This window comes from Natator depressus, chromosome 17 (assembly GCF_965152275.1).
Source record: "Natator depressus isolate rNatDep1 chromosome 17, rNatDep2.hap1, whole genome shotgun sequence".
Lineage (NCBI taxonomy): Eukaryota > Metazoa > Chordata > Testudines > Cheloniidae > Natator > Natator depressus.
The window spans coordinates 9,382,114-9,409,963 of NC_134250.1; the positions used below are offsets into that span (position 1 = coordinate 9,382,114).

At 42.7% G+C, this 27,850-nt stretch overlaps 1 protein-coding gene across 1 annotated transcript; it reads left to right on the top strand.

Annotated features, from left to right (window-relative positions):
* The first annotated feature begins 14,676 nt into the window (after positions 1–14,676).
* Positions 14,677–27,550, top strand: WSB1 (WD repeat and SOCS box containing 1). The gene is made up of 9 exons (XM_074974421.1): positions 14,677–14,846; positions 17,503–17,671; positions 18,786–19,054; positions 20,114–20,245; positions 20,729–20,829; positions 23,061–23,233; positions 24,609–24,722; positions 25,709–25,816; positions 26,481–27,550. The coding sequence occupies exons 1-9, from the start codon at positions 14,807–14,809 to the stop codon at positions 26,638–26,640; spliced, it is 1,266 nt and encodes a 421-aa protein (XP_074830522.1). The 5' UTR covers positions 14,677–14,806; the 3' UTR covers positions 26,641–27,550.
* Positions 27,551–27,850: the final 300 nt, after the last annotated feature.

Below are 27,850 nucleotides of genomic sequence, written 5' to 3' on the forward strand. Positions count from 1 at the left end.
CAGCTGCGGAGATGGACAGGACTCTCCTGGTGCCTCTCCCTGAGCGGGAGGGCGCTGGTGGTGAACCAGCTAGTCCTGTCAATGCTCTGGCACCGGTTCAACACCATGAGCCAGGCCCTGGGGATCCTGGCCCAGCTCCAGAGAGTAGCTCTGGAGTTCTTCTGGCCAGGGTCTCTGCAGGGGTCTTGAGTCTTCCCCTGGAGGAGGGAGGACAGGGCCTGGTCTGCCTTCACCGCTAGGTCCATGTCTTCAACCTCCAGGCCCTGCAGAGACTCCTTTAGGGTGCAGGTAGTCCAGCTTGGAGCACGTTAGCGCACACCTTCCTCCGCGCCTCCGATACGACTGGCAGCTCTTTTTTCTCCACCCGAGGGGGTCTTCCGCAAGACCTCTCAGAGCTGCTGGTCTTCTACCAGGACCTCCTCCAGACCTGGAAGCTCTTTTGAGCGACCAGGTCCTTTATGGCCACCAAGGGGGCATACCTTCTCGCAGAGCCCCTGCTACACAACCCCAACCTATGTATGCAGGTGGCGGAGTCCCCCACGGTGCACCAGAGGGTGGTCCTGGCAAAAACCACCAGAATCAGAGACCACCTGGACTACGACGGGGGGACTGGGTAGATCCCCAAGTGCTCAGTCGGCGCTTGGGGCTCTCCACCATCCTGACCATCGTGCGTGTAGTCCATGAGGTGGGAGCAGCCTTATCGCCCATCTCTCGGGTTTTCCTTGAGCAGAAAAGGGTGCTCACTGCCCACCCCTCACCCCAGGCACTCTGGATCTTTTCATTGGGCCCCTGTCCTGAGAGCCCTCTCGGCCCCCTCCCTTCCACAATCCGAGCCGGCTGCATGCCCTGCAGCCAGTTCGCTTCCAGCCCACGCCAAGGAAACGACTATACACACTCATGCTCCACATGTTTCACTTCCTCACCCTCGTGTCCCACCCTGATACCAAATGGCAGGACTACTTACCACCTGTGGAGGGTGAGAATGCCCGGTGGGCCAGTATCTATTCCACCGTGGTCCCATGGCCCGCCAGGAATATCGGTTGGTGGCTCCTCCATGGAGATGTGAGCACGGGCGTGTACCTGGTGCAGTTCACCCCCATCCCCGATGCCTGCCCCCTTTGCGATGTGAGGGAGAACCTGGCGCACGCCTATCTCAAAGGTGCCAGGTTGCAGCCCCTATTCCGGCTCCTCCAGAACCTCCTGTTAAGGTTCTGGCTGCACTTTTCCCCACACCTGTTTATATTTGCACACCCTGTCTGCGGACCCACCAAGTCGCGAGACCCCCTCGTCAACCTCCTCCTGGCCCTGGCCAAAGCGGCCATCTTCAACACCAGGAAAAGGATGCTGGACGAGGGGGTGCTCTGCGACTGTGGGGCCTGTCTCCGCTCCTCCGTGGTCTCACGCATCCAGGCAGAGTTCCTCTGGGCGGCGTCCGATGGCTCCCTAGACAGCTTTGGGGAGCAGTCAGCGCTGTCGGGGTTCTCTGCTTGGTGTCCCCCTCTGGATCCCTAGTTTTGAATCTGTGACCTTCACTCCTGACCCTGTTAATCGTTAGTTGTCCCCCATTTTCAGTTGGTTCCCAGGTCCAGAGGTCCCTCCCACATGGCTGCGGGAGGGGCCTTTAGATGTGGGCAGGCTTGTGCCCGCCTACCTCCCAGGATTTCCAATAAGGCCTAGTTTTTATACAGACTGTACAGGGGGCACAAAGGAGCTATGAACATGGTCCTCGGTGCCTTGCACGATCTGGCCCTCAGCCCTGGATTCTCATCCTAATGAGGCTTGGCCAGAATGTCCAACCGTATCATACTTAAATAAACGCGCTCACAAGGCGGCTCTGTCTCCACTGGAAGGCACTGCAGCCGGAGTGCTGATTGATCTGGCTGATTAGTCAGACCTTGGCTCCCTGAAGATGACAGACAAATGAGATGTCTGGCATCTTTGTGGGGGAAAGGAAGCTGGTTTGCAAAACAAACAAATAGGGAGGGGCCCCCAGAAACTTCTATGCTTAAACTCTGTACTGTTTTCTTTTTACTTCAGCATCATCTTAATAAAATTATTAAATCTGTTAAAACTGAACAGCCAAACACAAGCTAAGATACATTTGCCTCCAATCTGCAGCTGTGCTGGCAGAGGGACTGGGGCCAAGAGGCATAATCTCTCCAAATGCTTCTTAGCTGCCTGCCTTCACTGCTCTGCAGTGGGAGGAGATGGAAGAGTAGCAGGGGGCCTTTACCGAAACCTTCTTTCTTCTACTTGCATTCAGCAAGAGGTGGGCTGAGGCTGGAACCTCAAAGGAAAACCCCATCAAATCTGAGAGCCTTTGGGCCCTGGATCATTTCTATATTTAATCAAATTATACAAAGTGATGGACAAAGGAGCCTGTTTCTCATCCCTACACTCATGTCACATGTTGCAATAAAGTCACAGGGCCTGATTTTAACTTGCTCCATGCCTTGTGTAATCACTTACACCATTCTGTCCAGGGAGCATTTCACACCCACTTTGCACAGGTGTAAATGACTCCACAAGGTGCAGGATAAAGGAGAAATTGGCCCACAGTATGATCCAATGTTTAATTTTAATATTTTGTCCCTCTCTAGCACTTAGCTGCTGACTGTCTCAAAGCACTTTGCAAGTATTAATAATTTAAGGTCGGTTTTTATTAATGCTGTTTCAGAGATGGGATTAAGTGATTTATTGAAATTCACTCAGGAAGGCTGGGGGAGAACTAAAACAAAAACCCAGCTCTCCTGACTTGAGGTCCCATGCTTTAACCACAAGACCATGCTTCCTCTCTGACTTTAATGAAATCAATTAGAATCAAAAGTTTTCACGATGGTGGTACTGAGAGATTTAGTGCACCATTGTAATGGAGTATACTTATAGAGCATAGCAAAAGGATTTAATCCAACAAAAACTTCTCTCTATTCAATGGAATATACAGCAGCTAGGTAACATTTTTATTCCAGAGTGAAAAAGAATGTCACTTTCAATCACATGGAAACATCACAGACGGCGTGCCTGATCCTGCAGGGTCTTAAAGGACATCCCCTAGGAGCTTGGAGGCCCAGAATTCCCATTTAAATCAACAGGATCTGGGCTTTTCGCCCCTCCCATGTGCAGGCCCTTTAAGAGTGTGTGCAGGACGACTACATACCGAAGAACACCACACAGCATTGGTGTGTCATGTAGAGAAATTCTGGACCGCTTAACAACATGCAGGGTAACAGCATTAAGACAGATGTTTGTAACATTTGCGATTATTCAGGGTGGGGACCCAGCCTATTTTGTGTGCTGCAGGAATTGTTCCTGGGCTGTGTGGTCTCCCCTAACACATGCAGTCATATTTTGGGCTACTGAAGGTATTGCTAATCATAAATAATGGTGTGATTCTGCCATTCCTTAGAGCTGTCCAGCCATTCTCATTATTATTTTATATTTGTATTGTGATAGAACTTAGAGGCCCCAACTCAAAGGAGGTCCGATTTTACCAGGCACAATAAAAACACAGGGAAAGACAGTTCCTCTGCCAAAGAGTTTACAGCGTAAACAGAGTGACAGGAAGATGAAGAGACTTGCCCATGGTCACACAGCAGAAGTGGGAATACTTTGCCCTTCTCTAGCAGGATCTCAAAGTGGTTTACAAAGATTAATGAGTTCAGCCTCACAACCACCCTGAAAGGTAGGTTTTATCATCCCCTATTTTACAGGTGGAGAAACAGAGGTGCAGGAAGATGTCACTTGACAAGGCCAATCAGAAAGTCGGATCGTGCCAGAAAGAGAACCTAGGTCTCCTGACCCCTCAATGAACACACATAAAGGGACATGATCACCCATGTAGGTTTTCCCAGGCCCACTGCCTATGACAGCCATGCCAAGGCTTCAAAATAAAGCAAATAGTCATTCATTGTCTAAGTTTCACACATTAGTAAGAGACCCTAACCACCAGGCTGTAGAGTCATTCTCACTCACTCTCCGGCCCAATGATTATTCAAATGTTTTATACAAAGTGGAATTGCTTCAACAGGAGTGATTGAGAGAGGCCCATCTGACTAGCTGATAGCCCAGGGCACTCACCTGGGATGTAATACCTGCTCCAATTAATAGTTAAATCCCTTATGCAAAGTGGAACAGCTTCAGCAGGGAAGAGCTGCCCCGGCCCAACGGTTAGGGGTCCGCTCCTGAGACATGGAGAACCCATGTTCAACGCACACCTCTGCTCCAGACAGAGGAGGGAATTGAACTTAGTTTTCCTACATCCTCAGTGAGTGCCCTAATCATTGAGCTAAAAGTTATGAGGTCAGCAGCAGCAGCAGCTCCTCCTCTCCCTGTTTAATGAATCGAACACCACCCCCCCCAAAAAAAACGAAAAAAACAAACACAACCCATTTTCTGGATGCAACTATTCTGCAAATTCGGGTCAAATCTGCAAATAGTTTCAGGTCAACCAAAACTGCATATTTTGGGGAACAAACTGTTCAAAAAATTTCGCTGAGCTCTGTCCAGAACAGTCTAATGGGACACTCAACAACAGCTCATTCTTATCAACGCCACAGTGACAAACCCAGAACCAAAGCATACTGCAAATAAAACTGATTTAGTGTAGAAAAGCACTAAGTCCTGCAGTTAGCAGCAGAATTGGCATCTCACAAAGGTAGGGAACGCTCTGGCCTCCTAGAGCAGGTTGTTCTGATCTTTCTCCACTCGACCATCAGGAGGAATAGAAAGCTCTGCACTATCCCACAAGAGCTTTCAGGTTCCTAGGTCAACCTAATTTTCCAGGATGCTGACATGGCCTTTCTGCTATGTGAATATCTTTTTACTACCATCTAATTGAACAGTTCAAGTCCAGATTTCCCAGCATGACCATCTGCCATCTAGAATGATAGCTCTCTCACTTCTGTGGGTAAATATAGCACTGCTGCTGTGTCTGGAAGTGGACTCCCACAAGGTACAAGGCCCATGGTTAGCTTGCAATGAAGGAAAGCCTATAAGCCTAAAAAATTAAGCCCAAACCAGCACCTTCCCTTATTCTAGTGCAGTCACTAAAAACTCATAATTAAAACAATTAATTTACCACAATCTGCAAGTTCCTCTTATTACACCCCGAAGAAATGGCCCCAAAATGATAAAACTTCTGAGAAACCAAAAGAATGTAAGAGAAACATGAACCCAGTTTCTCTCTCAGTATTCCAACTATGTAATTTTTCCACAGCACATGGACGCTATTTCATCCGTCCTTTTCAGATTAACCCCTTAAGTCTCAGACACAAACAAAGTTACTAACGGCCATGGAAAACTGCCCACGTTTTCAGCTAGAGGTGGATAATCTATAGGTACAGTAGGAGGGAAAGGAAATCACTAGTAAGAAGTGCTGGGGAGGCAGTATGATCTAGTGGACTGGGCTTCAGTCTGGGAGTCAGGAGACAGAGTCTATTTCTGGCTCTGCCACTGACCTACTGTGTGACCTTGGACAAGTCACTTCATCTCTCTGTTTCTCCTCCCATCCTTTGTCTCTCTGGTCTGTTTAGATGGCAAACTCTTCAGGGCAGGAACTCTCTAACTACGTGCTGAAGGGAGATAGGCATCCGACTGCCATTGAAATTCCATGGGTACTAACACCTATCTTCCTTAACACCTTTCAAAATCTCAGCCTTGTTCCTTCTGGGAAGTCTCAAACCTTCCCTCTTCATGATGCTCGCTCAACCCCTGTACATAATCTTGCCCCCTCCATTAGATTCTTCCCCTTGATGAAGAGCTGGAGCGTGGCTGGGCCTTGTGTGTGTGTGTAGGGCACAAAGAACCTTCTCCCCCTTTAACCAGGTAAAGATCTGGCTACTGTGGCAATCCTTACTCACCTGGGTGTAGAGACTGGCCCCTGCTAGAGCTCATAGACCACACTGATGGGCGCAGTATAACAGTCTAAATAGAATGGGATGTTAAATACCCTGCAATACCCCAATACAGGCCTTTGCCTTTGCCTTAATACTAGCACAATCAGCCCTTACATCATTAAATGTGAGGAGCTGAATTCAGACCTCCTGCAAGTGGGTGCAACGCCCATGGACTTCAATAGGAGCTGCGTGTACTGACTCCAGATCACAGTTTACTCCGCAACGTTTGTATCAGTTCTGCAACTTAGAGCTCTGTCTGGCCACTTGAACAGGGGGTAGGGAGGAGGCAGCATCTGCAGCCAAATTATATGCGTGCCATTCATGTAATGATTTTTAAATGGCCAGTAGTGTGGCAAGGCATTACAGTGAAGCGTGCTGCCCTACCCCTTCCATTCACTAGACTGCTGTTCATTATTTGGACTGGGGAGATGGCTGAACAAAGACCCCCCCCATGGAGGCCCAGGGCCACAAGAGGAAACTTTAAATATTTAAGTCAGTGTCCAAGGGAAAGGGCTGTTGATCTTTCACAATTTCTGGCATTAATAAGTACTAGAGATTGTAGATTTGGGACATAGGGCTTTCAAAGCATGAATTGCATATTCGATAACGTACTTTTCTGCCTTCCAACCGTTCTAGGCCTGAATGCGGGGGAGTGGGGAGAGAACTGGACGGAGCTGGCACCGGCTAGTACATTATCTCAGCCTTTCCTTGCTTCTGACATCAGTTTTCTCCGGAATCTGAACTTTCATTAAATCTGGCTCTCCCTCTGTGGCTTATGGACAAAAATAACTGTGGGTGTAGCTTTGCTCCAACGGTGTATGTGATCAGATGTTTAACAGGCTGCTGCTGCATACGTGCAATCCAGCCATTCAAATGCAATCAAACACTTTCACAAAACTGCAGGGGGTAAAAAGGGAGGTTGTCTTGAAACTGTGCTGAAAATCAGGCACTAAGAGAACTGTGAATTGACCCATTACTGTGGAAATGGTGATTTTCACTCTGAAACCTAATGATGAACCATTGTGATTTTAACGCTATCCATTCCAGGGGTGGCCAACCTGAGCCTAAGAAGGAGCCAGAATTTACCAATGTATGTTGCCAAAGAGCCACAGTAATATGTCAGCAGCCCCTCCATCAGCTCCCCTCCGGCTCCCAGTGCTTCCCGCCCCCGGCAGCCCCACCAATCAGCAGCGCCTCCTGCTCCCTCCCCACACCTCCCGATCACCTGTTTCGTGGCGTGCAGGAGGCTCTGGAGATGAGGGGGGAGAAGAGAGGGCACAGCAGGCTCAGGGGTGGGAAGGGGTGGAGTGGGGGTAGGGTCTGTGGCAGAGCCAGGAGTTGAGCAGTGAGCACCCCCCGGCACATCGGAAAGCTGGCGCCTGTAGCTCCAGCCCCAGCGTCGGTGCCTATACAAGGAGCCGCATATTAACTTCTGAAGAGCCGCATGTGGCTCCGGAGCCACAGGTTGGCCACCCCTGGTCTATTCCATTGCTGGTCATTTTAGTAGAAACCATCCAGTTATGCTGCGGTTGTGGGTAAATATTGAGTATCACCACTTTTCCTCTGGACCTGCTATTCCTTTCCTCCCATTCCCTGCCCGCAGTGGACCAGCAGGAGTTGATCCAGGATACCTTTCCCCCCGCTCCTTCTCCTCCACATGGCCTTCACTTCCAGCAGCAACAGAAACAGAGGAGATAGCCAGGTTGGATCTGCCAGCAGTCGCCACCAGAGTACATATTGTTTTTTAATAAAGCCATACCACCAAGCCATGTGTACAGCTGCACAGATCAGCCACCTGGATCTCACTGGCATGACCTGTGCTCTGCATTCCCTCTTGGTTATCACTTGTTGTGTTTGGTCTATAGATTGTAAGCTCTTTGGGGGCAGGGACATAGCACCCTGCCTACCTATAGCACAGGGCTATACATATGACAATTATTACTGAGCCAAATTCTGCAGCATGCTGTGTCCTTTTCCTCTAGGGTCCATCTAGGCAGCCAAACAACCAGGATTAACAGAAGAGGCCATGAGATAGATGCACTGCTGGTTCATGCACGAGAATGCATGGTTCTCAGCGATGGATGTCTGCCAACAGAAGGCTATAGTAACGCAAGGTGGCCAACAACCACCACCCCGCTGAAGGGCCTGCAGACAGCTAGGCGGTGGGCAATACTGACCAGGGAGGTGGCATGCCCAGAGTGGCTGCTACATCTCATCCTTGGTGCACCCTCCACCAGTGTGCCTCTTAGGGCAGTTATGGTGGGACTCACACCTGCCCTCCCTGGGCAGGGCAGCAGAAGAAACACCACCTGCCCTCCTCTAGGGGTAAATCTGCACTACCACCACCATGATACAGGAGGCTTTAATGATGGAGAGAAGAATTAGTTGCAACTCCCTGCACCAGTGAGGATGCAATCCAGCCCATAGGCCATATCTTCTGAGCTGGTGAGCACTGCTTTACCCTCCTCCTAGCAGTCTGTCCAGCTTTTTCTCCTCCCTTTTTGAAGCTGAACCAATCTCTATGGAAGCAGCAGGATCCCATCAAGGCCCTTAAGATCCCCTAGCCTTTGCTTGCCAAGTTCGGTCTAATAATTCATTGAGTGAGCCATGAAAACGTCAGCAAGGACAGTTACGAGAAATCTAAATCAACCCAACTTTGGACTCTAAAAGTCCAAAGGAAGAAACAGAAATGAGACGTGCCCAGATTCAGTGGGTCAGTAAGTAAGAAAATTAAATAAATAGAAGCTGGTGCTTTAATGGCATCAGAAAGAGCCACGCAGGCTGGACCTTAGAAAGTAACATTGGCTGCCCGCCTGCATCAAATGTAAACTCCCTTTTCATTTGTGATAGTTCACTGCAACCCGTAACTTCTTGACAGAGGCTGACAGGGGAATATGGCACTGAGCTCATTAACTTTCAAGCTGAACAACACTACGCAGAGTTGGCAGCTGTGTCTGAAAGGAAAGATAATGGAAAAAGCATAAATCACCCTGAGCCATTGCACAGCCAGCCTCGTAGGCTCGTGCAACATGTGACTGTACGGGGCATGCAAGCTGCTTCCACCCTGCCTAGTCCATCCCTGACCCTGCCTAATCGGCAAAGGAACAGTGACAGTCATCTCTGAAGAGAGTCCAGCGTAGCTCATTGTAAGCCAAGGAAAGTAACCATGGCAGGGATTTGAAGAAGGGAAGTGGTGGATTCTCCATCTCTTGAAGTTTTCGTATGAAGACTGGATGCCTTTCTGGAAGATCTGCTTTAGTCAAACACAAGTGATTGGTCTTAGTACACAAGTAACTGGATGAAATTCTCTGGCCTAAGTTATAAAGGAGGTCAGACTAGTTTATCTATTAGTCTCTGCTGACCTTAAAATCTGTGAATCTAACGAAAAGGAGAATCCTATGGGGGGGGGGGGGACACATCAGCTGGTGGGGGGATACATATGGATATAATAAAAGAACTTGAGAAGAATATCACTTCTCTTAAAAATCCTACACAAGAATAGCAGGAAACCCACAGGCTCGATAACACTGCCAAAACTGTGTTACTTGTTTCCTCTTTTTGCCTTCATTTAACAGCCCCACAAGGTAAGCAAACACAGTCAGCAGCCTTCTTCTGGCTGTGTAGGGGCATGCAAATCCTCAGCAGTCTTCCAAAGTGAGTAATCTCAGCTACGTGATGGCCCAGTTCAAACATTCATAGCTTATGAGTAACTCCAGTGACACTTCATGTTATTTACCAGCAGTACAAATACCCCTGACATTTGGGAAAAATTAAGTGGTTAAGTGAGGATAGATGTTCAGGGCTTTTCCATCTCCAAACAGCATGAAGAGACTTAAATGACCCAGACTTTGTGCTGCTCGTAAAGTATCATGTCTAGTGGTCGGACCACAGGGCAGGGAGTCGAAGCCCCTTCTTCTTTTCCTGCCTTTGCCAGCGCACTAATATTAGGGTTTGTCTACACTTCAAGCAGCATAGTTAATCCACCTCCCCAATAGGGGGAAGCTAGGCCAATGGAAGTTTCCGTTGATCTAACACTGTCTCGACTCGGGGTCAGGTCGTCTTAACTTGGCTGCTCGGGGGTGTGGATCTTTCACATTCTTGAGTGACGTTGCTGGGTTGACCTAACTTTTTAGTGTAGATCAGGCCTTAGTAAAGTAATTTAGGTCTTGTGTACATGGTGGAAATTTTCCAGCATAGCTATCGCAGAATAACTATTCCGCAATGGCTATTCCAGTATAATTTAGCTATGCCAGTATAACTCCCCTATGTGGATACTATTCCAGATTAAAGGTAATTTTATTCTGGAATAGAATGTCCACACAGGGAGCTATTCTGGTTTAGCTACAGTGGAATAATTATTCTGTTGTAGCTGTGTCGATCAGTTTCCCCAGATAGACAAGCCCTGAAGCTCTGCCCCACTTTCCTCATCTGTAAAATAGGGATAATAATACTTACAGTATTCTGAGGTCCTCAAATACAAGACACTATGGAAAAGTATTATTTAATCTGAGCTCTTTGAAAACCTTGCTGCACAAACTTCTTTCCAGCAGAATTTAATGGTGCCCTTTGAGCTGTCAGGGTAGCCTCTGTTTGTTGCATCTTTAAGTACGAGAGAATGTGTTGGAGCAAGTTTTGGCACAATTGACTCAATGTAATAGAAACTCTGAAAGGTACTTTGTCCGATGAATGTAGTTTCTTTCCATGTTCAGCAGGGCCAAGAAGGCTCAGAGATGAATGGTGAGGTTCAGCTATGCTGGCACTTCTAAAAGTGCTACCTGAGGACATCAGGAATCTCTCCCCATTGGAGAAGCAGCATCTACATGGAAGTGTAACATGTGACACTGGCGGTGTTAGGATAAATCATGGCAAAATCAGGACGGGGAGCAGAGATTTAGGAAGAAGGAGAACCTAGTGAAGAAACTAAAATGATTGACAGCCCTGGTGAGTAGCGTGAGATGAGGGTCCAAATGGTTGCTAAAGTGAACAGAGGCCAAAGGAAGGGTCCATGCAGCCTTTAGAAGAGAGGGAGAGAGTTTGGAGATACAGAAGGAGAGAGACAGGGGGAAAAAGGAGGAGGAAGGGACAGAGAGGGGAATGGATGGATGATTAAGGAAGGGCAACAAAAATGATTAGGGGTATGGAACGGCTGCCATGTGAGGCGAGATTAATAAGACTGGGACTTTTCAGCTTGGAAAAGAGACGACTAAGAGGGGGATATGATAGAGGTCTATAAAATCATGACCGGTGTGGAGAAAGTAAATAAGGAAGTGTCATTTACTCCTTCTCATAACACAAGAACTAGGGGCCACCAAATGAAATTAATAGGCAGCAGGTTTAAAACAAACAAAAGGAAGTATTTTTTCACACAATGCACAGTCAACCTGTGGAATTCCTTGCCAGAGGATGTTGTGAAGGCCAAGACTATAACAGGGTTCAAAAAAGAGCTAGGTAAGTTCGTGGAGGATAGGTCTATCAGTGGCTATTAGCCAGGATGGACAGGGATGGTGTCCCTAGCCTCTGTTTGCCAGAAGCTGGGAATGGGCGACAGGGGATGGATCACTTGGTGATTACCTGTTGTGTTCATTCCCTCTGAGGCACCTGGCATTGGCCACTGTCGGAAGACAGGATACTGAGCTAGATAGACCGTTGGTCTGACCCGTATGGCTGTTCTTATGTTCTTATGTCAGGAAGAGTGAGATGTAACCCTGTGGTCCATTTCTCCCCACACAGGATATAAACAAGTCCCACTGAGCTTAACTATAAATTCTGGCTCAAAATTTTACCATTTCCCCAGACTGCACATTAGATTATAAAGCAGGGCAAGGAAAGGCTGAAGACTTACATAATATCAATGGTTGGGAAATATGAAATCAAGGGCCCCTGTTAAAATCCTATAGCCATGGATTCCACAACACAGTCACAAAAGATTAAAGCCACTTTTTGTTTAGATATTGCCTTGCAATTTCATAGACATCAAAGATTTCATAATCTGGCTGGAAAAGTTAAAAAAATAATGGAGACAACACCCATCCCACTCATCCAGGTAGGAATGTTACTGCTGCCCTTAGGATATTTAGGCATCTAAAGAGCATGTCTCCTCTTATCCCATATAGATGCTATCCAATTTATGAACACAAGCTCACTATGTCTTCATTGAAATAGCGATAGAAAGCATATTGGCTGACATAATATCATAGTTAGGGTTTCCAGGCTACCAGTTAGGATGCATGAGAGAGAGGTTTTTATGTCCACTGTGAATTCTGCTGTTTTGGGGGGATCGGTTACAAAGCATAAGTCTCTTGACACAGTTAAAACATGGTTCAGTCTTGCAGCACAAATAGGACTTAACTGCTTTAAAAGTGTTTCTGAAGCACGCTACAGCACTGGGCATTAGCAAGGCTGCACTACAGTTCAATCTCACCTAACCTGTAAGACTGAATCATGTGGAAAGGTAACTGTGTCATAAATGGATACCATAACACAATGGGGTTTAGAACCATTGACTCAACAGATAAGCTTATTTTGAAGGCACTTTGTAACATGGCTGACTTCACACATGATTCATGTTTGCCCACAACAAGATGAACTCATGGTACAGACATTTCTACCCTGATTAGATAACAGCTGTAATGTGCGTGACAGGCTGCAGGTGGGTTCTAACAGGGTTTGTCTACTGTGTAGATGCAGAATTGCTTAACCAAATCTGTGTAACCGGTTTAGCCAATGCGGCAGTTCCCTGGGTCTTTTTGAAGGAGGACATCTTTAATGAAAAGCACCCACATTTCTCTGCCTTTCGGACTCTGAGCTGATGCAGCAAGGGATAGCTACCCACATTTTTCAAGATTGCCCTCATACAAGCATCATCGTGCAGCGCGGTGAACGTGGGTGAGCCAACATGCCTGTGGTAAGAAAAATGCTGCTCAGAGGGTTGCACTGAAGTCGTTAGCTGTATTCATGTCAGACAAGATTCCACCTATACTGCAAAACAAAACACGCTAGACCTGGTCAAAGCATTGTCACACACCCCTCCCCTTCAATATGACTTTGGTTGACTGAGAGGTGTAAACGGGAACAAACTGTGTCCAGGAGTCATACTACAAGCAAGGCTGGGTCCTTGCTAGACTGCAAGATAGTTCGGTCCCATCTGCACTGCAAGAGTGAACCATGTTTTAATGATGTCAAGGAACATACCTGTCATAATCAGGTTCCCCGAAACGGTTGATTTTTGTAGAATCTGGGTCCCAACATGGTTCTATGTATAGGGTAGACACGGCTCGACAGAAAGAGTGTGGGGGAACTGAATCTTAGGGTGATGACCTGGAAGTAATGGAAAAAAGAATCAGTATACTGTAACAATACATTGGGAGGGTGTCTGGAATCATCTGATTGCAGTGCAGTCACAAAGGATTAGAACTAAAATATGAGCTGAGATTTAACAAAACAGTTTAGGAATATAAATTACATTAGGGAAAGAGCATTAGATTAGAGTCACTTAATGGCAAAGACAGTAAATAGTGCAAGACGGAAGGCATCTTGTGAACCATCAGTACTGCTCTTGAGAGCTATTAAAAAGGGACACATTATTCCAGCTATTGCTCTCCCTCAAGCAAACCAGAGAAAGGAGGGACAGCAAAACTGACAAAAAGTTAGCCAGACAGAAAGAGGTATAAAAAGAAAGAGGTATACAAAGGGAATGTATAAGAAAGGACAGCAAGGGAGAAAAAAGAGTGAAGAAAGGTAATAACTGAATTTATAAATTAAAGACTAATTTGGCTGAGTTTAATTGAAAAGCAAGAGATGATTCTAGTTTTGTCTGGTTCCATTGAAACTCTACCCCTTTGATTCTCCGGTAGGATAAAAAGCACATCTCACTCAACCAATGAAACACAAGATAGTATTTCACCATCAGGGGAAAAAAGATCTCATTGGCGGAATGCACCTTGAGAGAAGGCCTCTGCCTGTTTACCCTACCCTGGGCTTTTGTCCCTAAGTGGGACCTCTTTCCAATGTCCATTTAAACGAGGAAAACAATGTTCAATTCCAGAAGCTTTTGTGAAAATTTAGTCCTTGAAATCTATTCCTCCAGGGACTGCTTGTCTAACTTCCCGACTTGCAGGCAAAAAAGGCTGCTTGCATGGAAAACAAATTTACAGGTGCAAAACACAAGCCCAATTTCAGAGAATAGTTTGGGGCCATTTAAACAAGATGGCTTGCAAGACCACATTTCTCAGATTTTATTTGATTGTTCCTCGTTCAAATGTTCCTAGCACCAGTCCTATCATGAACTATAATTTTGTATTTGCATTACAAGCAGCCCCAATAAGGATCAGTTCCCCCTTGTATCAGGTGCTGTACATAACCCTAAGAAAACACAGTCCCTGTCCTGGAAGGTTTACAGTCTGGCCATGGTTCCTGCCCTAGCCAGGGCTTATTTTCGTGTCAGCTTGTCCAAACTTTGGTTCTGTGCCTAGTTCTGTTCCTGGTCCAAGCCCTGGTCCTGCCCCTTGGTTCTAGCACAAACCTGGCACCTCATCCTGCCCTCAACTCCAACCCCCTGGTTCTGCCCAAGCTGTGGCTCTGCCCCGTACTCCTATACAGGACGCGTCTCCCCCCGTGGAATGGTTAAATGGTTTCAACCAGGACCGCGGCCGCCCCGTACTCCCTGAGGTGGAGCTGCCTCACAGCAGCGAGGCGGGGATTGAGGGGGGTGCGCCACGGCGCTCGTGGCTCCGCCCCCTGGATGGGGCGTGGCCTGCAGACCCTGGCCCCGCCCCTACACCACATCCCCGGACGCGGCGGCCATTTTGTCTTAGTGTCGGTCCTGCCTAGCGCAGCGGTGGTCGTTTGTGCGGTCGGTCAGTCCCGTAGCGCCCCGATCTGTGTCAGAGCCGGTCCGAAGGGCGGCTCCGTAGATGGCCAGCTTTCCCCCGAATGTCAACGAGAAGCTCATCGGTGAGAGCCGGGGTGGAGGGAAGGTCGCGTTTGCGGGTCGGGACGGGAGGACTGCGAAGGGGGGAATGGGCGGGGTGGGGTACAGACGGGGAGGTGGGTATGGGGGGGAGATACTCCCGGGGGTGGGGGGTCCTGTGGGGGTGGGAGAAGTGGGTATGAGGGGGTCCTGGGGAGGTGGGCTGGGGGGGTTGGGTTGAGTAGAGTGTGGCCACAGGTGGGGAGGTGGGAATGGGGTTGGGGGGGAGTGTGGCCACAGGTGGGGAGGTGGGGATGGGGTTGGGGGGGAGTGTGGTCACATGTGGGGATGGAGGGACAGGTTTCAGAGGGGTAGCCATGTTAGTCTGTATCAGCAAAAACAAGGAGGAGTCCTTCTGGCACCTTAGAGACTAACAAATTTATTTGGGCATAAGCTTCCATGGGCTAAAACCCACATCTGATGAAGTGGGTTTTAGCCCACGAAAGCTTATGCCCAAATAAATGTGGTAGCCTCTAAGGTGCCATAAAGACTCCTTGTTGTTTTAGTGAGGGGGGAATCTCTGGAGAGATTGGGGGGCATACAAGCATCCTGGATCCCACTGGGGTGAAATGTTGTTGGGTGGTGAGAGGGGCCTTGCCAGGAGTTTGAGAGTGGATGGTGAGATGGGGTGTGGATACCAAGGAGGAACCCAGGCAGTGTTGACTATTAATAAGGTATGAGGGTACTATAGGCTTCCAGCTATGTGGTTGCAAAAAATAAAAGCTGTCAGCCTCCTTAGAATCTATAATGTGGTTGCTGTTTTGGGATGGTCCAGCCAGTGCCCATGGGGGCAAAGGTTTTGACCACATTATGGAGCATCTTGAGATGCCTTAGGGTGGAGGGGAGAGAGATACAGTATGTACTCCATGGCAGGGGGAGGGACACGTAGCTACAGAGGACTTTTTCAGACCATGCATGTCAACTCCTCCATTTAACTTGATGCGGCAGTCTTGATTGGCAAAGTCTTTGTCCTTGCCTTTTCAGGTTTGAAATAAGAGTTGGCTGGTAGTTGTGTGAAATCATAGAAATACAGATTTCAGTCAACGTATTAAGTAAAAAAATGGATTGTTTGTCTGAAAACATGGTTCTTTTTGTTGAAGCTATGTATTTCAGTCACTTGGTAAAAAAAAAAAAAATTGCGGCGTATATATAATAGTGCACATTTTATGTGAAGGTTTATTTTTGGTAATACAAAAAAAATCCCAACAAAACCTGCAGATAAGGATAGCAAGGGATTTCTAATGGAAAAAAAAGGATAATATTTGAGATACTTTGTTTAGCTATTTTGGACACTTTCTACTGGTGATTTTTTTAAAATAGTTCCTTTTTAAGCCACAAAACAATGTATCAGTATATATTTTCACTGTTACCAATGTTGATTTCTTTTTTGGGAACGGGTCAGTAGCTGCCATTGCATGTGTTGGGTTTCTCATGTACTCACAGAAACCCCTCCCTCCTGTATGAATACAGACAGCACGTGAGAAACCAGCCTGGGGCGGTTATCCCGTCATGAAGGGCAGGGCTGTTGCACTATTCCTTCCATTCATATTAGGAAGGCACAAGCTGGAGCAGCAATTGATATTGAAGTAGGAACTTTGTAAATCCAATCCATAACAAATACTTGCATGTTTAATAAACATTTTAAAAATTTCATCATAACCATGTGTGATATTTTTCTACCCCTTCCTTTTAAATTTGCATTTGTAAAAATGGACTTGATAAGCATCATTTTGTCCTCTTAAATCTGGCTGGTGTAATGAGGACAATAAAACTGCCCCTCCACTTAAATTGGAGCGAGAAGATATTCTTTGTTCGAGTTGAGTAAATAAGAATAAAAATATTTTTATTCTTCTGATTGCCTGATGCTAGGTTCTTCTGTTATACTCACTAGAAATGAGTAGAAAATTTGGTATAAAAATCTCTCTCTGTTGCCTGACAATACATCAGTGTTTTGTTTGTGGGCTGATGAGACATAATGTAACTGACTTTGCACACACTTAATGTTAAATTAAAAATTTCACCAAGTAAATTTTCTATTCAGCTCTACTGAAAATATTTGCTTGAATTGCAGAGAGGCAAATTTTGGTGCTATCTGTAATGCTGGAGGTTAAAGTAGTTTAAATAATAGTTTCAACAGACTCATAAATGACAGGTTTCAGAGTAACAGCCGTGTTAGTCTGTATTCGCAAAAAGAAAAGGAGTATTTGTGGCACCTTAGAGACTAACCAATTTATTTGAGCATAAGCTTTTGTATGCATCTGATGAAGTGAGCTGTAGCTCACGAAAGCTTATGCTCAAATAAATTGGTTAGTCTCTAAGGTGCCACAAGTACTCCTTTTCTTTTAGACTCATAAATGAGATTTCAGCTGGGTTCATATTAGCTTGAGATGTGGTTTTCCTGTTGGTTATTTAAGTACATTTCTGCTGTTTTATGACCTGAAGTTTTTGCAGTCGCTACTAAGGAAGACTTTAAATGAATTTATTGTGACACAGCCATTTTTCTAGCCAAAAATTAGTTTAACTTGTGTCTGATTTAAAGCCAAAATATCAGCAGAAATCTCTACATTGTTGGTAATAAGTTTAAAATATGCTGAATCTCTTGTTCACATTTTAAATGGGATTTCCTTTTTGTTTTTTTAGCAAGATCACGTCCTATAGGAGAACTCTTAGCCCCAACATCTCCTTTTGATAAGAAGTGTGGACGTGAAAACTGGACTGTTGCCTTTGCACCTGATGGATCTTACTTTGCGTGGTCACAAGGACATCGCATAGTAAAGCTTGTTCCCTGGACTAAATGCTTTAATAACTTGTAAGATTAAAAATTGTGCTGTTTGATATCAAATTCACTTTCTCCTGTTTCTTCATTTTGTAAAAGAAATATGCGGTGACCTGCAAATAAATAAACATGATGGTGTGCTGTTTTTGCTTCTTTAAGATGTATAAATGAGAGATTGGGTTATTTGGGTTTTTAATCTATACATTGTCTTGATTTTTATATAAATAGGAGGATTGTATGGACAAAGCGAGAACTAGTGATACCACAAGTGAAAGACAGACTTGTGCAATGAGAGAGGAAGTGATTTTAAACGTGTACTTTTTAACACTAGATCAACTTCCTGAAACACTCAGAGAGAAGCTCTTTTAAAAGATTCAGATAGCCTACCTCTTCAGTTGAGGACTGAGAACTCCCAATCCAGTTCTTTGCTTCTCCAACAACATCAGGAAACATGACCTTATATTCTTGACATCTCTAAGCTTAAAAAACAAGCAGAATATTGTCAGCATTTTTTCAGCACATCATAAAAAAAAAAAAGCACATTTTTGTTTCATTTGCAGGTCACTTTTAAGTCCACCTGGAAGTTGGTAAATTACATCTTTGTGATTGACAGCTGCATATCCCTGTATAGCAAATACATTTTCTCTGCACTGTGCTCAGTTTATTAAGTCTAGTGTGCAGGCTTATCTCTTACTAGGATTTTTCTAATTAAATGTGTTTTGAAGGGCGTATTGGTGAGTTGTAGCAGAACAGAAGGGATCCCTTCCTGCCCCATCTTTTATATAAAAAACAATTCAAATACTTAACTGTAATATAAATTCAGATTCTCACTAAAATTTTCAGTTTAAGTATAGCATTTAAAATGTTCTTTCATGAAGGGTTAAAGAAGCTAACTGCTCCGTACAGAGGCAGAATTAGGCAACTCAAATTTATTGCTATAATGAGAAGTTTGCCATATCTGAAAACCACCTTCACAACTGAGGAACAAGGGACAGTCATTTTAAAATCTTAAGTGAAGGTGTTAATTTTAGATACAGTGGCAATATGTGCATTATGACTGCCCATAGATTTATTGAAATAGAATACTCAGTTAATTATGTTTATAGAGTAAAGCTTATTCTTTCTAAAATTCTGACTTGTTTTACAGCTTGTTGCATGGCACAAAGAATGTTGCAAATTCAGTCAATACAAGACTGTCAAGACAGAACAGTGATGGTGGTCAAAAAAATAAGCCTTGTGAGCATATAATAGACTGTGGTGATATAGTCTGGAGTCTTGCTTTTGGGTCTTCAGTGCCTGGAAAACAGAGTCGCTGTGTGAATATAGAATGGCATCGGTTCAAATTTGGGCAAGATCAGCTTCTGCTTGCAACTGGCTTGAACAATGGGCGCATCAAAATATGGGATGTATACACAGGTACAGGAGCTTGTTCAAATGTATGTCTTGCCATTGTCATTTAACAATGCAGCATTGTAGCTCTATCATAAACTAGAATAACTAGATTCTAAATCTGTTGGTTTATGAATGCTAATTTGAAAAGTGCAGTTAAAGTGAACTAACTTAGGCCTAAAAATAGAAGGGACTGTTGCAACTACAATTGTACAAAAGAAATGGTGTTGAAAAGAGAAGTGGTTTAGTTTGCGCTTCAGCGTCTCCGGGCTAAGATGGCAGGTTACATACCAAACCACCACTGTCTTGTTATTGCTTTGTGAAATCTCACCTGAAATGGACTTTAGAAGTGTCATTTGAGTGTGGCGGAGAATGGGGCAGCATAGGGAAAGAAATACTAGTTTAGTCCTCGGTCCATAAAAGTGTGTGAGTATGTGCTTGACTTGAGGCTCTTGAATTTTTTTTTTTAAAGCAAAACACAGCATTCCAGGTAGGGAAGAGTTTCCTTTAGTACTTTGGTTATGGGGAAGGTTTTTTGGAAATAATTGTTTTCCCCACTTTTTTTTATAAGCAATACTAATTTGGTTAAGATAGGCTGACAGTCCTAACCTTTGAAGCTGCAAGGGAGAAGGGGATCCTGCAATCTAACTTGTAATTACCATTATATAGGGCCACAACTAACTCCTGGTCACTGAGCAATGACATTACTTAATAAATATTAGGGAAGTTGCTATTGGAAAAACTTTCTATTTGAAGTTAAGAAGAAAACCATGCATTCATCTAAAGTTAAAAGGTAATTCACTTAGATTAGTTCTCAGACATTTAATCTTGTTAGTGTATAGATTTTAGAAGTTTAGCTTTTCCAGACCTAGTCAGAGTTGAAAGATTAAATACATCTTATCACTATGAAGTATGTATACAAGATTAATTTGTTTGCATATTTTAGATATATCTGTGCTCTAGCCAGTCTCCAAAAGTAGACAAGGAGGAAGGAATTTTATCTTTAAGCTTTGTTTGTGGGCATTTAATTTGAGTAAAAGAACTGCTATGCACTTTCTCTTAATTGGTATCGTTCTTGTGCAACAGGAAAACTCCTCCTTAACCTGATGGACCATACTGAAGTGGTCAGAGATTTAACTTTTGCCCCAGATGGCAGCCTGATATTAGTATCTGCATCGAGAGACAAAACGCTGAGAGTGTGGGACCTGAAAGATGATGGTACAGTTTTGTTTTATTTGGTGGTGTGTGGGTTTTTTTTTTTTTTTGAAAATTCACCTGTTGGGAGAGCATAGAGTAATCTTTCTGAGTTGTCAGCAGTAATATCAATGTATATTTTGGATTTTTAAATCTTTATTGACCTCAGCCCCCTTCTAGTAATCATTTAATCTTCATCCCATATAGTGCAGACTATATTTACCCCTCGGCAAGGAGCATGTATTTGAGGTTCAGCAGCCCTTTACAGTGGTATGTGTGCTGACCGTGCTGGTCAAGGTACAGAGTTCTGAGGCCATTTCAATATGGCAGGTAACTTTTATACAGCCAGAGTCTCTTTAAAACAAAATAGTAGTTTGGAACAACAGTACTGTGTCTCTTTCAAAAAATCTCTTGCATAAAATGTTAAATAAAACTGGATTTGGACTATTCCTGGGGGTTACTAATCTGGAACTAATACTCCTAGTTTTGCCATTTTTTCCTTTGCAGGAAATATGATGAAGGTATTAAGAGGGCACCAGAATTGGGTGTATGGCTGTGCTTTTTCTCCAGACTCTTCCATTCTGTGTTCCGTTGGAGCCAGTAAAGCAGTATGTGTCAGAGTTTCTTGTTCCTAAGTTTATACTTGAATTGTGCATATAATCACTTTAAATCTAAGTAACAAATAAAGCTTGTGCTCGGTGTCATGAACTTCTAATGTTTTTATGATGATGCAAGAAGTTGCATGAAAGAAATTGAAGTAAACTACCTAAGATGCCTTCATATGCTGATTTATGAACTGAGAACTTGCACTGCTTTTAGTTGAAGAAACTTTAAGCATCCTTTGAAGTAGCTTGCACATCTGCATCTGTTCATAAAATAAAAACCAAGGAAAGTAAAACGTGTAGTGTTAAGAATGGAAGATCTAGGCTAATGTTTTCATCAAATTATCTTGCTGTTGATTTTATCCTTTCTATTTCCTGCTCAATTAAAAGGACTTTTCAAAGTCTGAGCTGGTCATGGTCTCTTCTACTGAACAAAAATGTTTCTACATATTCTCAAATACAACTAGCACTCATATGTCTAAAACATCTAGAATGAAGAACAGCATATTGGTTCTGTTTCCATCTGTATTCTAATGTCCTGCTAGAGAACTGAAAGCAGTGCAGGTAAAGCACGTTTTACAATAAACTGCTCTTCTTGGCACTGAAAATCTGAGTGTAAAATAGAGAAAAGGGAAAAGACTAGTATATAGTTTCTATGAATAGTATACTAAAGTTAATTGATTAGCAAAACCATAATTAATGTGAACATTGAAGACTAGTAGCTAGGATAATTGTTAGAATGCATTTTATATTTAAAAAAAAAAAGAGTTTGGTAAATTAACAGTTCAGATTTGATAGAGAACAGTTTAGTCCTTTAAAATAGAACAGATGTGGATGTATTCATTGATATTTTTAGGCTGTGTGTTTTCCATAAGCTTCTTGCTTTCCCTGTCACAGGTGGTGGCAGCAATATTGGTGTGATTGAGGTTAAGCTGGCACCACTCACACAGGCGCACAATGGTGTTAGCTGGGCAGAAAGAGTGGCATCTCTGGCTACCAGGCTGGGGGCGAACTTTACCATAGGACGAAGTAACCTTGCATTCGACTGCAAGGTGTACTGTACGTACGCAGGTGCTGGTTGATGTCCACTTTCTGCTTTTTTCTTTCTTTCTTTTTATTTTTTTAATTTTCACAGCAGTGAAACCCATTGACTCCTAAAACTTAAATTTTATTTTCCAGTTTTATGGAATGTTGGGGTCTTACTAGTGAAACTGGTCAACATGATACTTCTGACTGACTTAAAAATGGTTTCATTTTAGTAAAGTGTGTGAGGCACTAATACTATTTTCTTTGGTTAAACTTAAGTTGTTTGCATTTTATCTGCAAGTAAAATTGTACGGGGCGGGGGGGGGGGGGGGGTAGGGGAGACCTAAAGAGCACTTACAGGGACAGATTTAATATATAGTTTTGTACCCATAAATTGTTAGCCTATTTTCTGTAACATTACATCAAAACATAGTAGAGCCTTCATATTAAGATATTCTGCACAGTCTTCAGTGCAGTTTTATATGATGTAGAACTGTATGTAAAATCCCCCCAAATTAGAATTATACTCATACTTTACCAATTTCTGTAGTAAGATTTACAGTAAGCTGGGTAAATCACAATACTCAAATGTTTATTTGTTGATATGATTAAACTTAAGATGCATAAACTTTTTTTAATAATGTGGTTAGACTTCCTTGTTATGTTGCCAAAGACATTTCTTTTGGCTGTGAAAATTCTCTTTGCTTGCAGTATCTGTTTCTCTTCCTAGGCTGAAGTTGGTGATCCAAGCGTATTGTAAACAAGTGATCTTAAACTCAAAGGGGATGCCACTGGAGTAACAATATGTTAACCTTACTTTTTCTGTCTGTATATTTCTTAAAATTTTGGTAGTTACTGAAAAGAGGGGACTGTAGTGCTTAACCCTATTTATTTCTGTATATTTTAATAAAATAGTTTCGTAATACATGGATTTCAGTAAAACTACATGGTTAAATTGCATTGCCTTTCTTATATTTTGGTTTATTTTTTAAATAACATTTAACAAACTTAAGTTAGAATTTGCATGTCTGCTTTAATATTTTTAAAAACTGATTTTAATCAGAGTATGACACGAGCATATTTCTTAATTGTAGTAATTTATAATGCTTGATTTAATATAATCCTAAGTAAAACTAGCAGACAGTTAAGAAATGTAAATGCTGCACTGGGTATCTGAGCAAAAGCTATAACATTAGCTTTTCTAATTTCAGGTTTTTCTTTGGGATATGGATAAGTACTCCATGATTCGTAAACTAGAAGGACATCACAATGATGTTGTAGCTTGTGAGTTTTCCCCTGATGGAGCTTTACTGGCTACTGCATCTTATGATACTCGAGTTTATGTCTGGGATCCCCATATTGGAGTTATTCTAATGGAATTTGGGTAAGCAGAGTATTTAAATGTGTTCATTTTTAGTTCCCTCCTGGAATTTACAAAAGGATCTGACCACAGTTTATACCTAATGAAAATGCAAGGAGTGACAAAGTTATGGAATTGTTGCATGCTTGGATTTAATAAGATACGATGTCAAATAACTAACTCGGTTAAAGTTTTATTTATTTAAGACAATCAGGCAATACTTTAATATAGCACTATACTGGAAGGAAACATAGGTTCCAGCTCTCTGTAACTGGAGAAGTGGTGACAGCATATTTCAATTCACATCTAGAAGGGAAGAGTTTTGGGGAAGTTAGTTATAGGATGTGAGACACAGATTTCAAATCCAGTCATTATTACTGACAGCTGTGGCAACCAGCAATTCCTAATAAGTTAAAAATATCTTTCAGTGGGTTATTTCATTCATCACAGAAAACATCTGCAATAATAAATACCTTTATCAGTCACAGAATGTAATTGGATCATAAGCACCCCTTATCAATTACCCTGTCTTGTTTATTATAATGTACTTCTGTAGACATCCTTCATTAGTTGAGAAGGGTCCCTTCCTGGACACCTGGACTCTTACGAACTGAGAGGAGCAGGGAATAATTAGATAGAGCCCACTACTTGATTAAGTTGCTTAGCATTGGTCACACACTCAGTTCAGTTTAAGAACAGACACTGAGGCCTTAGAATCCAGACACACTTTGGCTAATACAGCACGGATTCTGGGAGTATTCAATATACAAAGAATTATGTGTTTAACATACACAAATCGTAACCGGTTAATCTTTACTATCAGAATTGCTAAAATGGTTCAAGATCTTATAAAAATCTAAGGTATGCCCGTTAATTGGAAAGAGAATGCAGGGGAGTGGACTAGATGAACTCTTGAGGTCCCTCCCAGTTCCGTGATTCTTACTTGGTTTGCTTGACTAGTAAATGAGAAAAAAACTCGGCTTTGGACAGTAGAAGGTGAGAGAAGTACCATATTGGCACCAAACAGTAAGATTTTAGTCCCTGGGAGAAAACTGCTCTATCTCGTAGTTATTAAATTCCCCTGTTTAAAATGTGAAAGATTATTTTTGAGATGAACAATTAGCTCGAAACTCAGTTCTGGGAGAGTACTTCCTCTGTAATTGAAAATGCATAATTCAAGACTTTGGTGCTTTAAAGCCTACTAGTGGAAGTGTCTTCAGTATATAACTAATATTGTGGTGTCCTTTGTAGAGCTCTGCAGCAGTATCTCTTAATTCATACTACAGAGACAAATGTAAAAAAAAAAAAATCTCTTGAGGTTTATCATGGATCATGGCTAACAGAAACTCCTACATAGTTTCCAGTGGTTATGCTGTTAACTGAGCCTGTCTGTCTACAGGCATCTGTTTCCTGCTCCGACTCCAATATTTGCTGGGGGAGCGAATGACAGATGGGTGAGATCTGTGTCATTTAGTTATGATGGACTGCATATTGCAAGCCTTGCTGATGATAAGTAAGTATGAGGAAAGAGTTGTCAGACTCTTGCTTCTTCCCAGTAATTAAAAATTCCTTGTACTACGCACAACTTACTTTTTTAAACTGAGAACTGACTGACTGCTTGTACCAATGCCTTGCTGTCTGAATGATGGTCTGTTGTAAAACTCTCTCCCATAGCCATATAAAATAAACAAGAGATGGCGTACAGGGTAGATGACTTAAGTAGCATTATAAATATACAAAGATATCTGTAAAAGGGTGGAGAAATAAAGGACCTCTATTTGGCTTGATTTCAATAAATCATTGAAATAGTGTGCTTCTGTGTCTGGTTGAATGACGTTTTTTCAAGAAAAAATGAACCAGTATGGTTACTTGGGTCATCCTGTTTTACTTTTGTACTTGTGTATGGTTTTGTTAATGACGACTGACACAGTTTTTAAAATAGAAGATTTTGAAGATAGGAAAGGCATCCTGTCGAAGACAAGAAAACACTTTACCTTGTTTTGGTAGCTTGCTAAAATGAAATAACTCCTAGCAGAAATAACAACTGCTAAAGTTTTGAGACTCAGTCTACTCTTTCAGATCATTTGGCTGCAGCAACTTAATTTTTTTTGCATGCTGTTACTTAGTCTGGAGTGTCTATTGCAAACTCTTCAAACGATAGTCACTTACTTTATATTTCTTTAGAATTGGTATCTGTGATGCACAAATATAAAGTTATATTTGACTATATCAGTGGCTTTCAACCTGTGGTCCATGGACCCCTGGGGATCTGCAGACTGTTCAAGATTTCCAAAGGAGTCTGCGCCTCCATTTGAAATTTTTTAGAGGTCTGCAAATGAAAGGTTGAAAACCACTGGACTACATGACTGCAGGTGAAGACAGTACATTATAAATACATAAATATATTTTTCTTTTTCAGGTTAACACTTCATAAATTATTGTACTGCATTAAAGAAATTGGTTACTGTGCCTTTAACAGCTGACTTTTTTTCCTTCCAGAATGGTGAGGTTCTGGAGTATTGAAGAAGACTATCCTGTGCAGGTTGCACCTTTGAACAATGGGCTTTGCTGTGCCTTTTCTACTGATGGCAGTGTTCTAGCTGCTGGGCAAGTATACAGCTAATAAATCATACTTAACGCTTATGCAGTATTATTCATCCTCAAAGGACTTTGCAAATGTTAACTAACAGTTCTAGCTTCCTCATTTCTAAATGTCATTTTGTTGCTTTTGATTGTTTGAAGGAGGGATCAAAGCTTAGTCAAGCAAGCCTTGAGTTCAGCACCACCAAGAGTTTAACAAGCATAGTCTCGCTTTATTTCTCTTTAGTATTTAGGGAATGATCAAGCAAGCCACAAATGTGGGTCTGACCCATATACACTACAACGGCACAGTGCAAGTGCTGTGAAAGCCCTTTAGCCATCCAGGGTAGAATTCTCCTTGTGCAAGTACTGCACTAGGCAGCCCTGCACAGGCCCCTTGAATTCCCTAGCATAGTGCACTGCTATGTATAGTCTGAGCAGCTCAGTGTCTGCTGCCACCATAGCTTGAGAGAGACCTGAGTGAGATCTGCTGAGTGCTTTTTCAGCCCCAGCCCAAAATCCCAGGAGCAGAGCATGCAATCTCAACTATGCTATCTAACATCTAGAGTTAGAGAACAAGTAGTTTAGAGGAGAGGATTTCTCTGGCCTTCTCCCAACTATCGAAGTATAAGGATGTGCAATTCTGAAAGTAATTCTGTGGAATAATTGACTTTTGTGTGTTTGTGTGCAGAACGCATGATGGAAGCGTGTACTTCTGGGCAACTCCAAAACATGTGTCCAGTCTTCAACACTTGTGTCGCATGGTGATTAGAAGAGTGATGCCTACTAGCCAAGTCAGGAACCTGCCTGTCCCTTCAAAAGTGGTGGAGTTTCTTTCCTACCTGACTTAAAAAAAAATCCAAAAAACCCCAAATCCCTTGCATGTGACCAGTCTGCTGAAAATGGTAAAATTACTGGTACATTTTTACAACCTTCAAGCTTCAAAGTCTACAAGTTTTCAAGATCTATTTAAATTTGGTACATCTAAAAAAATTGTCCTGCATTTTGACAATGGAGTTTTTAATATTTATAGAAAAATACAGTAGAAGTATTTCTGAAGTTCTCAAGACAATTTTCTAAAATCTAACTGTGAAAACATGTACATATGTAGATGTGTAAGCAGCTATGTGTTATCAGTGGACCTTTTAAATTGCTTTTCTGAGTCAGTGTATATCGTGTATATATTGTTTCTGTAGAGCCATCAGTGCTGTAAAGCAGAAGGATAGCTATTATTCTGGGACACTGAGTTAGACAAATATTGATTTAAAGAAGCTTAACTGCTTTGTACGTACATACATTAGTTGGGGTTCAGGATGCTGATCCACAGATACAAAATTGTTTATTTTGTGGGGAGATACAGCTTAGTTTTCATTAGTGCTGATGTGTGGTTAAGAGAAGTAAGTTGAGTGAGTGAGGGATGGATTAGATAGAATATAAGTCCAGAACATCACTTCAATTAGCAAACATGTTTGTCATCTAAAGCAGGCCTTAATTTTTGCAACAACAAAGATTAAATTTAAACTCTGGGTTGTGATTAAGAAAAATACCCTTTAAATTTCTGAAATCTAACTACTGTATTGTTGCCTGGTATATTGTCTGTAATATGTGAAGTTTACAGACTTGTATTATTCTGTGACCCTATAATATCTCTTGAGGGGGTGATATTGGTTAACTGCCAAAGATAAGCAAAATGTTTGCTTCTGCCTTCTGTTATTTATCTGTACCTAGCAGATATAAAGAATGTATGCATTGCATAAAATGCCTGATTATATATATATATATATTTTTTGTTTTTTTATTAAAGACTTGTACAAAAACCTCACTTTTCTGAAACCATGATGTCTGGTGCCTTTTTTGTATGTAAGGAGGTGTTGGTTATGAAAATAATTAAGTAGTTTTAGTGGAAATCTGTTAAACTATATTGTGATAATACTCTAAACCCTCAGGGCATAGTACAGTGCATATAATGAAAGAGGGTTGGTAGTGTTAAACCACATGTCAGTATATCTGAAAGTATTGAAGTTTCTCAAAAGTCCTTCCAAAGGTATGAAAGATACTCTT

What these genes read in the sequence shown, in the direction of transcription:
- WSB1 (XM_074974421.1), top strand. Translation starts at nt 14,807, where the DNA reads ATGGCCAGCTTTCCCCCGAATGTCAACGAGAAGCTCATCG. An exon ending in GTGGGACCTGAAAGATGATG is followed by an intron (nt 20,246 to 20,728) that starts GTACAGTTTTGT and finishes TTTCCTTTGCAG; the next exon opens with GAAATATGATGAAGGTATTA. An exon ending in GGCAGTGTTCTAGCTGCTGG is followed by an intron (nt 25,817 to 26,480) that starts GCAAGTATACAG and finishes GTTTGTGTGCAG; the next exon opens with AACGCATGATGGAAGCGTGT.